The sequence below is a fragment of the Phoca vitulina genome, unplaced genomic scaffold, assembly GCF_004348235.1.
Source record: "Phoca vitulina isolate PV1807 unplaced genomic scaffold, GSC_HSeal_1.0 scaffold55, whole genome shotgun sequence".
Taxonomy (NCBI): domain Eukaryota; kingdom Metazoa; phylum Chordata; class Mammalia; order Carnivora; family Phocidae; genus Phoca; species Phoca vitulina.
The window spans coordinates 5,031,387-5,047,120 of NW_022589758.1; the positions used below are offsets into that span (position 1 = coordinate 5,031,387).

Genomic DNA, 15,734 nt, shown 5'->3' on the forward strand with positions numbered 1-15,734 from the left:
GTCTGGTTCGTGCCTGATGGAGGGTTGTTATAGGCTCTGACCAAGTGCTTTTCATTCCAGAGGTCTCCTACCAGTTCTCTTCTTCTCTTCACCTCACTGTCTTCTTCCTCACTTATTTCTAGCTCCCCTTCGAAACCAAACCTATAAATCGGTGTACAGTCCAGTTTACTGGGACAACCACTTCTGGTTCTCTTGTTAAGACCTGACTTGGACTCGCTTGAGTAACTGCAGAACTTAAAATGTGTGCTCCTTCAAGCCTGCAGAACAAAAACGTGGAAAAGACAGACTCTTAGAATCATAGTCTGTTGGAACTTTGAGATACTTTACAAGTAACCAGGCCCAAACCCCTGATTTTAAAGATCTGGAAACAGAGACCCAGAGAGTTTTCTCGAGGCTGTACAGCTTTAGTGACAAAGCTAGTTTTTCTCACTACTGCTTAAACTCCTGTAGGAGTTTAGATAAAGAAACATTATATGTAGATCAGAACAATGAAAAATATTCTTAGAAACTTGGATCTTCAGTCTTGGACATCATGGAGGCTGCATTTTCCTCTTTCAGCCCCAAAAGGAAATGTTATGCTAATAAAATACTTGTGGATTTAGGAGGACACATTGTGGGAACCAGTTATTGGAACTGAGAATGTTCTTATCAATGGGACAGAAAGGGAAGGAGATGACTTAGGAAGTATTCTTGGATGAACACTTGTCTGTATTTGTGGTGGGAAAAAGTCTTCCTCATGCTATCTGCTCTACGGGAGAAAAACCAGGGCCGAAGCCACAGCTGGGAGACCTACCTTGTCTCTTTGAACATATTAAGAACCTCTAATGTGTGTTCATTGTGGGGAGCTGTTTTCTTCTTGGAACATGACAATGAAGTTCTTTTAAGAGAAAAGACCTTGAGGGGCACCTGGGTGGCTCAGTCGGTTAAGGGTCTGCCTTCGGCTCAGGTCATGATCCCAGGGTCCTGGGCTCAAGCCCTGCATCGGGCTCCTTGCTCTGCGGGGAGCCTGCTTCTCCCTCTCCCTCTGCTGCTGCCTTCCTCCCCACACCCCCCCCCCCCCGTGCTTGTGCTCTCTCACTCTCACTCTCTCAAATAAATAAATAACAATTTTTTAAAAGAGAGAGAGAAAAGACCTTGGTAGATTCAGCAACTGTGAAACAATCATGATGAGATTTTTAAAGACAAACAAAAGCAAGGGCTGATTCTTCATGATTATGAAGTATGGCTGCACTGGTTATTGGGGATGAGCAGAAAGGGACCACAGTGGCTATGGGCATTACAATTAGTGTGGAAAAGATTCATGGAGGAGATGAGTCTGAAACAAGTTTGAAGGAGGAATGAGAAACAGACTCTGGGATAACTTGGGTTGATATTTCTGGCAAATAAGTTGGAATCTAGAAAGATAGACTCTCGCTTATAACTAACTAGTGGCCTAATCTGGTTTGTTGTTTAAAGGTTATCGATATTCTGTGGAGTGATCCCAGAGGCAAGAGAGGCTGTTACCCAAACACAAGTCGAGGAGGGGGCTGCTATTTTGGACCAGATATTACCTCCAAGGTTCTTAATAAATACCAGTTGAAGATGCTCATTAGGTCTCATGAATGTAAGCCCGAAGGGTATGAAATCTGCCACGATGGGAAGGTAAGCTAACATTGTTGGTGACATCATCACACACATCCTTGCCCCAAACACTCTTTCATCACAGGATGCATCTTACCTAGAGGCCCATGGGAAGGTGTCTTCCCCAGGACCAAAACAGGAGGCCATGCTTTGGTAGACAGAAACAGGAGACTACAGAGTTCACACAGGTTGTTTGAAGGGGCCCCACTGTGCCTCACCCTAAGAGATATTTGGCTTATTTCCCTGATCTTCCTGAATCCCAGAGATAGAAATTCTGACGTGTAGCTCTAAGTACACCCACAGACAGGCTTCCTTCTTTACTAATCGAAAGGCAACTCTCCGGTCCAGCGCGGTTAAGAATGTACTTACCCTCACAGAGCACGTCAAAGGCAGCAACGGATCCAGGTCGCTCTCTTTCACCTTTTGTACTTGCCCTGTGCGGAACAGAGCCGCAGAAGCCACGTCCCTTCTACTCACTGAGTAGGTGAGCTCTAGCGAGCCACCTGCTGTGGTCAGTTTAGCCGCAGCCGCTGGAATGGAGTGTGTTGTGCTCCTTCACGGGTGTCTGGTAAGGCCGGAAGAGGGCTGAGGAACTGGTTTCTTGTTCCAAGCTGTCTTGGGATGTCCCTTGTCTACCAGAGAATAACAATAAATAAAACACAATACCAAATCGTGTGGCATCTCTTTCTATTTCAAGACTTCCGCTTTTCTTAACTCCGTTAGTTCACTTTCGGCTCCTGCTAATGTTGTGAGATAGTGAAGGCAAGGATTATTTAAGGTTTCTTTGTACTGAGAAAACAGAGAGAAAATAGCTTGTCTGAAGTAGCAGGCTGATGAGGGCAGAACTGGGCCCGAGCCAGGTTGCCTGTCAAGGACAAGGGTTACCCTGCCATCCCCCACCATGGCCCCAAGGCTGGTTCCTTCCCAGCAGAGTGGTCCTGGCCACTCTGTATTCTGGCCACTATTTTCTCTGCCCTTAAAGGACTGGTTTTGTAGAGGGCCCCAAGCCCTCTACATCAGGCAGCTTTAAGCAAAAGAAAAAGACTGAGAGTAGAGGAGTTTTATTTTGAACGCTCAAATATCACAAGGAAAGAAAACAAAGGCTTTACCCGCTTGGAAAATTAGAATTTGCAAAACCAAGCGTTAAGTAGAATTCTAAGACACGGAACTGAAATTGTACACAGGATTGCAAGGCTGTGCACTATGGGGATGACTGGCTGGAAGTTAGTGTTCCCGGGGACACTGATTTCAAAGCCTTGTTGCTCTCCAGTGGAATCACAGAAAATCCTGTCAGACTTGGATAATTTGGATGGATTTGGAACTTTGTTTGATTTTTGCTTTTTTAGGAATTGAGCTATTTCTGCTTTTATTGAAGGACCTTTTGAGAACTAACTCTATGTGAACCTGGCCCTCTTTTTCTTTAATCAGGTTGTTACTGTATTTTCTGCTTCTAATTATTATGAAGAAGGCAGCAATCGAGGAGCTTACATCAAACTGTGTTGTGATATGACCCCTCGATTTTTCCAGTACCAAGTAACTAGGACAACGTGCTCGAGGCCTCTTTACCAAAGGTGTGTATGCTCTAAGGAGAATTCTGAGCGCTGGTACTGGTGACCAAGTAGAAACAGTCCAGAGTGACTAAGAGCGGCCACGAGAGTGAAGACAACTACTTACTGGTTACTCATTGGTATAAACACCATAGAATTAGTTCCAGACACCAAGTGGTGAATGCATTCATATTTGAAACCAAGAGGAGCAATTTTCAATTCATATGTCTCTTTAAACGGGTAAAGCAATCAGTGTCCACGAGCAGCCTCTAATTGAATGTAAAGAAAAGACGGTCCCCACATCTACCCAGTCCCACACCCAACAGCCCTCCCTGTCCCCCAAACAGCCCTGTGTGCTCTTGCCTCTTGGTCTCTTCTCTACCCAGAAGTGTATAATGACAAGAGTTGAGTGTCCCTCCATGTGATGGCATCCATAGCTTATCTTCCTTTTCTCCATTCAACGTGATCTTTTAAAGAAGTTTTCATTATAAAATGAGTATGTTTGTTGTTAACAAGTGAGACCAAACAAAGGTGTATACAGAAAATGCTAATGATCTTCTCTCCCTCTCCTTCTTAATAATCCTTTTCCCCAGAGGCAACTGAAATTGATAGCCTAGAGTGCACATTTCTTCCCTCTTCTTGCTCCTACAAAAATAGACAATCCATTATATTCATCGAATTAAAAAATTTTTTGAGCACCTACTATGTATCACACACTGTTCTAGGCACAGGCGATATGGCAATGAACAAAACAGACAAAAGTCCTTTCCCTCATCAGATGCAGATCCCGGGGGAGGAGAAAGGCAGTCAGCAACATACGTACATTTTTTTTTTTTTTTACAAAGGTAGAATAACACAGCACACTCTATTCTACAACTGACCTTTTCTCTAAAGATGGTATCATGAACATTACTCCAAGTTAATACACATAGACCTAACTCAATCTTTCTAGTAGATGTGCCATAACAACTATGGAGTGACTAAATCTTATTCAATTGATGGCCATCCAGATTGGTTCCAGGGTTTTGCACTTAAAAGCAAAGCTATATATAACAAACACTTCTCTGTGTGTGTGTGTATACATACATACATACACACGCATGCATACACACATACGTACATATACACGGGCATACACACAGCCTGTGTGTATGTATTTAAGATTTAGTGCTTTTTTTTTACATAAAATTTCAAAATGTGGAATTTATGGATTTATGGTTTAAAATTTTGCTAGATACTCCAAAAGAGTTTTAACAATTAACAATCTGAAAAACAACATACCGATTTTTCCACATCCTCATTAGTCTTAGATATTATCACACTTCTTAATTTTTGCCAAGCTGATGGATGAAAACGGTAAATCTCGTTGTTTTAATTAGCACTTTTTAGATAGCTGAGTTTGCCCATCTTATGTTTTTGGACACTGCATTTTTTTCTTCTTGGCATTTCCTATTTATATTATTCCCCCATTTTATATTGGGTTGTTTGTCATTTTCTGATCAGTCTTTAGGAGTTCTTTGCAAATGAGGGACAGAGGATTTTTACAGTTACATTGCATATATTTTGTTGGAATCAAAATGTTGGTGTCTTCATTTTGCTTTAGTTCTATGAAATCACATTTATATATATAATTTCATTATATCTTTTGGATTTTCATCTTTGTTAAAAAAATGTCTCCACAGCAAGTTTATATTATATTGTATTTTATTATATTAGTAAGTTAATCTCAATTTATTTTAACAGCTTTGTTGAGACATAATTCACATACCATAAAGGTGACCAATTTAAAATATACAATTCACCGATAGTATATTTACAGAGTTGTGCAACCATTGCCATAATCAGTTTGTAAACATTTTTGCCATCCTAAAAAGACAACTTGAACCCATTAGCAGTCACCAGTCACTTCCCCCTATCACAACTCTAGGCAACCAGTAGTCTGCTTTCTGTTTCTATAAATTTACCTATTCTGGACATTTCGTGTAAATGGGATCACACAATATGTGGTCTTCTGTGACTGGCTTCTTTCACTTAGGACAGTGTTTTTGAGGTTCATTCACGTTGTAACATGTATGAATGTGTCATTCCTTTTTATGGCTGAATAATATTCCATTATATGAATAGACCACATTTTCCTTTTTTTTTAATTAAAAAATTTTTTTAAGTTTTTAATTCCAGTACAGTGAACACATAGTATTACATTAGCTTCAGGTGTACAATATAGTGATTTAACAATTCCATACATCATCCTGTGCTCATCACAAGTGCACACCTTACTCCCCATCACCTCTTTCATCCATCCCCCCACCTACCTTCCCTCTGGTAACCATCACTTTGTTCTCTATAGTTAAGGGTCTCTTTCTTGGTTTGCCTCTCTCTCTCTCTCCTTTTGCTCATTTGTTTTGTTCCTTAAATTTCACATATGAGTGAAATCATATGGTATTTGTCTTTCTCTGACTGACTTACTTCACTTAGCATAGTACTCTCTAGCTCCATCCATGTCATTGCAAATGGCAAGATTTCATTCTTTTTGATGGCTGAGCAATATTCCATTGTATATATGCCACTATTCTTTATCTATTCATCATTTGATGGACACTTGTGTTGCTTCCATTATCTTGGCTATTGTAAATAATGCTGCTATAAACGTAGGGGTGCATGTATCCCTTTGAATTAGGATTCTTGTATTCTTTGGGTAAATACCTGGTAAGTGTGATTGCTGGATTAAAGGTATTTCTATTTTTAACTTTTTGAGGACCCTCCATACTGTTTTCCACAGTGGCTGCACCAATTTGCCTTCCCACCAACAGTACAAGAGGGTTCCCGTTTCTCCACATCCTCGCCAACACCTGTTGCTTCCTGTGTTGTTGATTTTAGCCATTCTGACAAGTGTGAGGTGATATCTCATTGTGGTTTTGATTTGCATTTCCCTGATGGTAAGTGATGATGAGCATCCTTTCATGTATCTGTTGGCCATCTGTATGTCTTCTTTGGAGAAATGTCTGTTCTTGTCTTCTGCCCATTTTTAAATTGGATTATTTGTTTTTTGGATGTTGAGTTTGATACATTCTTTATATGTTTTGGATACTAACCCATTGTCGGATATGTCATTTGCAAATATCTTCTCCCATTCCGCAGGTTGCCTTTTAGTTTTGTTGACTGTTCCCTTTGCTGTGCAGAAGCTTTTTATTTTGATGTAGTCCCAATTGTTTATTTTTGCTTTTGTGCCCCTTGCCTCAGAGGACCTATCTAGAAAAAGTTGCTATGGCCAGTGCCAGAGAGGTTCCTGCCTGTGCTCTCTTCTAGGATGTTTATGGTTTCAAGTCTCACATTTAGGTCTTTATTCCATTTTGAGTTTATTTTTGTGTATGGTGTAAGAAAGTGGTTTCATTCCTTGCATGTAGCTGTCCAGTTTTCCCAACAACATTTGTTGAAGAGACTGTCTTTTCCTCATTGCATATACTTCCCTGCTTTGTCGAAGATTAAGTGACCATATAATTGTGAGTTTATTTCTGGGTTTTCTGTTCCGTTCTATTGATCTATGTGTCTATTTTTGTGCCAGTAACATATTGTTTTGATTACTACAGCTTTGTAAAATAACAAGTCTGGAATTGTGATAACTCCAGTTTTATTTTTATTTTTCAAGATTGCTTTGGCTTGAATAGTTCACATTTTCTTTGACCATTCATCAGACCATCGATGGAAATTCGGGTTTTTTCCACTTTTTGGCTATTATGAATGATAATGTTTTGAACATCAGTGGACAGATTTTCTGCATACATATGTTTTCATTTCTCTTGGGTATATACCTGAAAGTGGAATTGTTGGATTATATGGTAACTCTGTTTTTAACATTTTGAATAACTTGTTAGCTTTTTTTCCCAAGGGTCTGCATGATTTTACATTCCCACCAGCAGTGTATGAGGATTCCAGTTTTCCCACATCCTTGCCAACCCTTATTATGATCTTTTTTATTGTAGCCACCTTAGTGAATGTGAGATAGAATCTCATTGTGGTTTTGATTTGCATTTTTCTAATGACCAGTGATATTGAGGACCTTTGTATGTGCTTATTGAACATTTGCTTATCTTCTTTGGAGAAATGTCTGTATCAGATCATTTTTCAATTTTTTAAAAAAGATTTTATTCGTTTATTTGAGAAAGAGAACAAGCAGGGGGAGGGGCAGAAGGAGAGGGAGAAGTAGACACACACCCCCCCCCCAGCAGGGAGCCTGATGTGGGGCTCGATCCCAGGACCCTGGGATGATGACCCAAGCCGTAGGCAGACACTCAACCAACTGAGCCACCCAGTTGCCCCTCCTTTTTCAATTTTTAATTGACTTCTTACTCTTTTTATTAGGGTGTTGTAAGAATTTTTTATCTATCCTATATACACATCACTTATTAGATAAATGATTTGCAGATAGTCTCTCTCATTCTGTGGGATATCTTTTCCCTTTCTTGATGGTATTATTTGTAGCACAAAAATTTTTAATTTTGATGAAATCCAATCTCTCTCTCTCTCTCTCTTTGGCTTGTGCTTTTGGTGTTGTATGTAAGAAGCCATCGCCTAACCCAAAGGTATGAGGATTTATTCCTATATTGTCTCCTAAGAATTTTATAGATTAAGTTCTTACATTTGGGTATCTGATCCATTTTGAGTTAATCTTTGTGTATGGTATGAGGTAGGGCTCTAACTTTATTCTTTTACATGTGGCTATCCAGTTGTCCAGTGCCATCAGTTGGAAAGATTATTCTTCTCCCATTTAATTAATTGTCTTGGCACATTTTGTCAAAAGTCAATTGACCATAAAGGTATGGGTTTATTTCTGGACTTTAAATTGTATTCCATTGATTTGTATGTCTATCCTAATGCAAGTAACACACTGTCCTGATTACTACAGCTTTGTAGTAAGTTTTGAAACTGGGAAATGTGAGTTGAACTTTGTTCTTGTTTTTTAAGATTGTTTCAGTTATTCTGGCATCCTGGCATTTCCATATGAATTTTAGAATCAGCTTGTCAACTTCTACAAAAATGCCAACTGGGATTTTGATAGGGATTATTTTGAATCTATAGATATATTTGGTGGTCATTGCCATTTTATTTTTATTTTTAAAAGACTTTATTTATTTATTTATTTGGAGGAGGGGGAGAGGGAGAGAGAGAATCTTAAAAAGACTCCCCACTGAGCACAGAGCCCAATATGGGGCTCAGTCTCTCAACCCTTAGATCATGACCCTGAGATCAAGACCTGAGCTGAAACCAAGAGTCAGACGCTTAACCGACTGAGCCACCCAGGTGCCCCTGGTTATTGCCATTTTAACAATATTAGGTCTTCGAGTCCATGAACATGCAATATTGTTCTATTTATTTAGATCTTTAATTTCCTTGAACAGAGTTTTGGTTTCTCAGTGTAAAAATCTTGAATTTATTTTGTTAAATTCATTTCTGAGTATTTTATTCTTTTTGGTGTTACAGTAAGTAGAATTGCTTTCTTTTTTTTTTTTTTTTTTTTTTTTAAAGATTTTATTTATTTATTTGAGAGAGAGAATGAGATAGAGAGAGAGAGCATGAGGGGGGAGGGTCAGAGGGAGAAGCAGACTCCCTGCTGACAGCAGGGAGCCCGATGCGGGACTCGATCCCGGGACTCCAGGATCATGACCTGAGCCGAAGGCAGTCGCTTAACCAACTGAGCCACCCAGGCGCCCCTAGAATTGCTTTCTTAATTTACATTTTTGGATTGTTCATTTCAAGTGTATAAAAATACAATTGATTTTTGTATATTGTGCAATCTTGATTAACTTGTTTATTAGTTCTAATAGTTTTTAGTAGGTTCCTTGGGATTATTTATATACAAGATCATATTATTTCTGAGTGAAAATAGTTTTACTTCTTTTCCAATCTGGATGCCTTTTACTTCTTTTTCTTGTTTAATTGTCCTGGCTAGACCCTCTAGACTAATGTTGACTAGAAGTGGTGAGAGCAGATATCCTTGTTTTGTTCCCGTTCTTGAGGGGGACACATTCAGTCTTTCACCATTAAGTATATCAGCCATGTGTTTTATGTAGATGCCTCTCATCAGAGTGAGGAAGTTCCCTTCTATGCTGAATTTGTTGAGTGTTTTTATCATGAAAGAGTGTTAGAGTTTGTCAAATGCTTTTTCTGTATCTACTGAGAAGATCATGTGGTTTTTGTTCTTGTCTTTTTGTTAATATGGTGTGTTACATTTGTTTATTTCAGATATTAAACAAACCTTGCATTCCTGGGATAAATTCCACTTGTTCATGGTATATAATCCCTTTTATATATTGCTGGATGCAGTTTGCTAGTATTTTGTTGAGGATTTTCCACCTATATTCATTTTTTTTTCAAATTAAAAAAAAAGTTTTTTCAAGTAATCTCGATGCTCAACATGGGACTTGAACTCACAACCCTGAAATCAAGAGTCGTATGCTGTACTGACTGAGCCAGCCAGATGCCCCTCCATCTATATTTATAAGAGATATTGTAGTGATGTGTAGTTTTCTTGTGATCTTTGGTTTTGGTTTGAGGATAAAATACTGGCTTCATATAATAAGATGGGTAGTATGCCCACCTCTTCTATTTTTTGGAAGAGTTTGTGAATGATTGGTATTAATTCTTCTTTAAATGTTTGGTAGACTTCACCAGGGAAGCCATCTCATCCTGCGCTTTTCTTCATGAGAAGTTGTTTGATTACCTATTCAATCTTTTTATCTGTTCTAAGTATGTTCAGGTTTTCTATTCTTAGTCAGTTTTGGTAGTTTGTATCTTTATAGGAATTTGTCCATTTCATCTGGATTATCTAATTTGTTGGTGTACAATTGCTTACAGTATTCCCTTATAATCTTTTATTTCTGTGAGGTCAGTTGTGATGACCCCTCTTTAATTCTTGATTTTAGAAATTTGAGTACTTTTTTCTTTTTTTCTTGGCCAGTCTAGCTAAAATTTTGTCAATTTTATTGATCTTTTCAAAGAAGCAATTTTTTGCTTTGTTGATTTTCTCTATTGTTTTTCTGTTTTTTATTTCATTTACAGGCACGCCTCAGAGATATTGCAGGTTCAGTTTCAGACCACCATAATAAAGCAAATCTTACAATAAAGCAAGTCAGGAGAATTTTTCAGTTTCCTAGTGCATATAAAAGTTATGTTTACATTATACTGTAGTCTATTAAGTGTGCAATAGCATTTCTAAAAAACAATGTATATACTTTAATTTTAAAATACTCTATTGTTAAAAAAAAATAGTAGTCATCATCTGAACTTTCGGCCAGTCATAATCTTGCTGGTGGAGGGTCTTGCCTCAATCTTGATGGCTATGACTGATCAGGGTGATGGTTGGTGAACATTGGGGCAGGTGTGGCAATTCCTTAAAATAAGACAACAATGAAATTTGCTAAATTGATTGGCTGTTCCTTTCATGAACAATTTCTCTGTAGCATGCGATGCTGTTTGACAGCATTTTGCCCACAGTAACTTCTTTCAGAATTGGAGTCAGTCCTCTCAAAACCCTGCTGCTGCTTTATCAGCTAAATGTATATACTATTTTAGATCCTTTGTTGTCATTTCAATAATCTTCACAGCATCTTCACCAGGAGTAGATTCATCTCAAGAAACCACTTTCTTTGCTAATCCATAAGAAGCAACTCGTCGTCCATTAAAATTTTATCCTGAGATGATAGCAATTCAGTCACATCTTCAGACTCCACTTCTAATTCTAGTTCTCTTGTTGTTTCCACCACATCTTCAGTGACTGCCTGAAGTCTTGAACCCCTCAAAGTCATCCATGAGGTTTGGAATCAACTTCTTCCAAACTCCTGTTAATGTTGATATTTGACCTCTTCCAATGAATCATGAGTGTTCTTAATGGCATCTAGAATGGTGAATCCTTTTCAGAAGGTTTTCAAATTACTTTGCCCAGATCAATCAGAGGAATCACTATCTATGGCAGCTATAGCCTTATAAAATGTATTTCTTTTTTTTTTTTCCAGAAGAGAAAAGCTCTTGTTAGCATTTAATGAACCTCCCCCCACCAACGTGGCTTCAAGCTACTAGAACGCAGGTGTCCCCAACACCCTTAGTCTTCTCCTCTGCTCTTCTACTGAAGAATTTGGCCTTCATGATGACAGGCTGTTTTGGGAGTTTTCCCTTTCCCAACACTTTGTAGTAGCCCGATCACACCACATCAATGATAGGAGCAGCTCCAGTCTTGTTTTTGGTGGCATTTACCCATGTCTGCTCACCGACTAAGGTCCACAGTTTATCAAGGTTGACAGTTGGGCAGAAGCTCTGGTTCTTCTTTAAGTGGTAATGTCTCATACCAACTTTTTCAAAGTAACCTGGGTGATATTTGTCGAAGTTGATCCTGTGGTGATGCATGCCACCAGCATTACCCCGGCCTCCTGGGTGCTTCTGGTGCTTGCCGATGCGGCCGTGGCCGTGACTTATGTGGCCCCGAAGTTTCCGGGTCTTCCTCAGTCTGGATGGCATGTCGGCAGCCCAGACAGAAAAGCATAAAATGTATTTCTTAAATAATAAGATTTGAAAGTCTAAATTCCTCCTTGGTCCATGGGCTGCAGAATGAATATTGTGTTAGCAGTCACAAACCATGAATCTCACTGTCCATCTCATCAGAGCTCTCAGGTGACCAGGTGCATTGTCAGTGAGCAGTCATGTTTGAAAAGGAATCTTTCTTTCTGAGCAGTAGGCCTCAACAACGGGCTTAAAATATTCACTAAACCATGTTGTAAAACAAGTGTGCTGTCATTTAGGCTTTGTTGTTCCATTTATAGAGCACAGGCAGAGCAGATTTAGCATAATTCTTAAAGGCCCTAAGATTTTCAGAAATGTAAATAAACATTGCCTTCAGGGCGCCTGGGTGGCTCAGTCAGTTAAGTGTCTGCCTTTGGCTCAGGTCATGATCCCGGGGTTCTGGGGTCGAGCTCCATGTCAGGCTCCCTGCTCAGTGGGGAGTCTGCTTCTCCCTTTCCCTCTGCCTCTGCCCCTGCTCGTGCTCTCGCTCTCTCTCTCTCTCTCAAATAAATAAATAAATAAAATCTTAAAAAAAACCCACAAAACATTGCCTTCAACTTAAAGTCACCAGCTGCATTAGCCCCTAACAAGAGAGTCAGCCTGTCCTTGGAAGCTTTGAAGCCAGGCATTGATTTCTCCTCTCTAGCTATGGAAGTCCTAGATGGCATCTTCTTCCAATAGAAGGCTGTTTCATCTGCATTGAAAATCTGTTGTTTAGTGGAGCCCCCTTCATTAATTATTGTAGCCAGATTTTCTGAATCACTTGCTGCAGCTTCTACATCAGCACTTGCTGCTTCACCTTCAACTTTAATATTATGGAGATGGCTTCTTTCCTTAAACCTCATGAACTGACCTTTGCTGGTTTCACACCTTTCATCCGCCTTCTTCACCTCTCTCAGCCTTCATGGAATTGAAGAGAGTTAGGACTTTGCTCTGGAGTAGGCTTTGGCCTAAGAGAATATTATGGCTGGTTTGATCTTCTAACCAGACCACTTGGACTTTCTCCATATCAGCAATAAGGCTGTTTCACTTTCTTCTCATTTGGTTTATTGGAATAGCACTTTTAATTTCCTTCAAAATTTTTTTCTTTGCATTAACAACTTGGCTAACTTTTTGGCACAAGAGCCTGAGTTTTCAGCCTCTCTTGGCTTTCAACACGCCTTCTTCACTAAGCGTAATCATTGCTAGCTTGTGATTTAAAGTGAGAGGGGCACCTGGCTGCCTCAGTCAGAAGAGCATGTGACTCTTGACCTCGGGGTTGTGAGTTTGAGCCCCACATTGGGTGTAGAGATTACTAAAAATAAATAAATAAACTTAAAAAATATGAGGGGCGCCCGGGTGGCTCAGTTGGTTGGGCGGCTGCCTTCGGCTCGGGTCGTGATCCTGGAGTCCCGGGATCGAGTCCCACATCGGGCTCCCTGCTGAGCGGGGGGTCTGCTTCTCCCTCTGACCCTCCCCCGTCTCATTCTCTCTCTCTCTCATTCTCTCTCTCAAATGGATAAATAAATAAAATCTTTAAAAAAATAAAATAAAAATAAAAATAAAAAAATAAAAAATATGAAGTGAGAGATCTATGACTCCCTTTCACTTGGAACACTTAGAGGCCATTGTAGGGTTATTAGTTGGTCCACTTTCAATATTGTTGTGTCTCAGAGAATAGGGAGGCTCAAGGAGAGGGAGAGAGATGGGGGAATGACTGGTCAGTAGAGCAGTCAGAACAGATACAATATTTATCAATTAAGTTGGTTCTCTTATATGGGCATAGTTTGTGGCACCCCCAAACAATTACAATACTAACATTAAAGATCACCGATCATAGGTCACCATAATAAATAAAATAATAATGGAAAAGTTTGAAGTATTGCAAGAATTACCAAAATGTGACACACAGACACAAAGTGAGCAAATGCTATTTGAAAAATGGCACCGATAGACTTGCTCAATGCAGGGTTACCACAAACCTTCAATATGTAAAAATACCTGTGAAGTACTATAAAACATTTATGCCTATAGTTTTCCTCTATTCTTTATTCTTTCTGTCCTGCTTTCTTTCGGTTTACTCTTTTTTTTTCTAGTTTTTGAAGGCAGAGATTATGTTATCGATTTGAGATCTTTTTTAATATAGGCATTCGTAGCTGTAAATTTTCCTCTAAGCACTGTTTTGGTTGTGTCTCATATGATTTGACATATTGTGTTTTAATCTTCATTTATCTTAAAGTATTTTCTAATTTCTCTTGTGATTTCTTCTTTGACCCATTGGTTATTTAGGATTGTGTTGTTTAATTTCCTTGTATTTATGATTTCTCCAAATTTCTTTCTGTTATTAATCTCTAATTTATTCCCTTTGTAGTCAGAAAAGATACTTTGTATTATTTTAATCATGTTAAATCTATTGAGACTTATATTGTGGCCTAGCATAGGATCTATTGTGGAGAATGTTCTATATGTGCTTTAGAAAAATGTATATTCTGCCATTGTTGGATAGAGTGTTTTATACATATCTTTTAAATTTAGTTGGTTTATAGTGCTGTTCAAGTCTTTTATATCCTTTTTTTCCTGCCTCATTGTTCTATCCATTATTGAAAGTAGAATATTGAAGTCCCCAACTATTATTGTTAAATTGTCTATTTCTCCCTTCAATTCTGTCTGTTTTTGCTTCATATAGTTTTGGGCTCTGTTGTTAGGTTCATATAGGTTTACAATTATCTTGTCTGACTCTTTAATCATTATAAAATATCCTTTATCTCTAGTAATATATTTTGTCTTCAAGTCTATTCTACTATTAGTATAGCCACTCTAACTCTCTTATGGTTGCTGTTTGCATAATACATCTTTGTTGTTGTTGTTGTTCTTTCAAGCTCTTTATATCTTTGAAACTAAAGTGTATCTCCTGTAGAGAACATACAGCTGGGTCTGCCACCTCTGCCATTTTGCTTTTTTGGGGAGGGGGTGTATGACTCATAGCTACTTTATTTCTCTCTTCCTCCTTCATTTAGAATTTATTTTTGTAAATGGTCGAGGTGGTTTAGCATCTAGACAGATAACTATGCTAGCTAGCGCCATGTTTAAAAAAATAGCCCTTTTCTACTGAATTGTAATACCTTCTTTGTCATATGTACTGTTCCCATATATAGTTCGCTAAGTTTATGCAATTTCTATTATGTTCTGTTCATGGATCTGTCTTCTCTTGTGGCAATACCTATTGTTTGGTTTTAGCAACTTCACAGTAAATTTTAATGTCTGCTATAGCAAGTCCCTCTTTATTTTTCTTGTTTTTTAAAATTATCTCGGATATGCTCAGACATCAATTGCTCATGTAAATCTTTGAAATCAAAAAGAAAACACCAGTGGTAATCCTTTTAAAATTTCACAATACAGTCACACACATATGTACATACACAAACACTGACCACCTAATAACAGGGTATGTGTGAAGTTAGGCAATTCATTTGAAGTAGAATCTGGTAAGTGGTAATATAACACATTAAAACAAGACACAATGGGATGATTTATGTGTCTTTCACCTAATAATTGTTTTGTTACCGTAGGGTGAATGTTCTTGAAAGTAGTGCCATCAGGATATTGAAAGAGAGAATGATTTCACGAAAAACTGACCTCATTTGTGCTTTCCAACTTCAAGACCGCAGTAAATCAGGTAATAAAATTATGTAATGCTTACTATTTCTTAACATACCAGCTTACATACAAATCAGTTTTCTTTTTCTTTTTCTTTTTTTTTTTTTTTTTGCTCCCTTAAGATTTCAGTTTTCTATTTTTACTAGCAAGGAAAGACAGAGATAAAAATAAAATGTAATCCATTATGTACTTGAAAAAAGCCATATTCCTCCTTTGCAGTAAGTTTCTTTCAACTTAAAACAACAACAACCCTTCTATTCTGGTAGTATCTCAGACTAGATACTCTGTAAGGCCCTCCTCTTAAGAAACAGATAGATTCTAGAGGATACAGAATTTTAATGCATCTACCAGCCTCACAATAAGATAAATATCTAGGAAACA

General features: G+C 38.4%; 1 protein-coding gene and 1 pseudogene across 2 annotated transcripts in view; one reads left to right on the forward strand and one right to left on the reverse strand.

The window, feature by feature from the left end:
• Positions 1-15,734, forward strand: part of PPEF1 (protein phosphatase with EF-hand domain 1) — a 96,464-nt gene that overhangs the window by 69,875 nt on the left and 10,855 nt on the right. For both annotated transcript variants that reach the window (XM_032389601.1, XM_032389602.1), the window contains exons 11-13: positions 1,456-1,641; positions 3,049-3,191; positions 15,266-15,372. In XM_032389601.1, the coding sequence (XP_032245492.1) occupies positions 1,456-1,641; positions 3,049-3,191; positions 15,266-15,372 (436 nt within the window). The remainder of the gene's footprint in view (positions 1-1,455; positions 1,642-3,048; positions 3,192-15,265; positions 15,373-15,734) is intronic.
• LOC116622869 lies at positions 11,116-12,003 on the reverse strand (annotated as a pseudogene).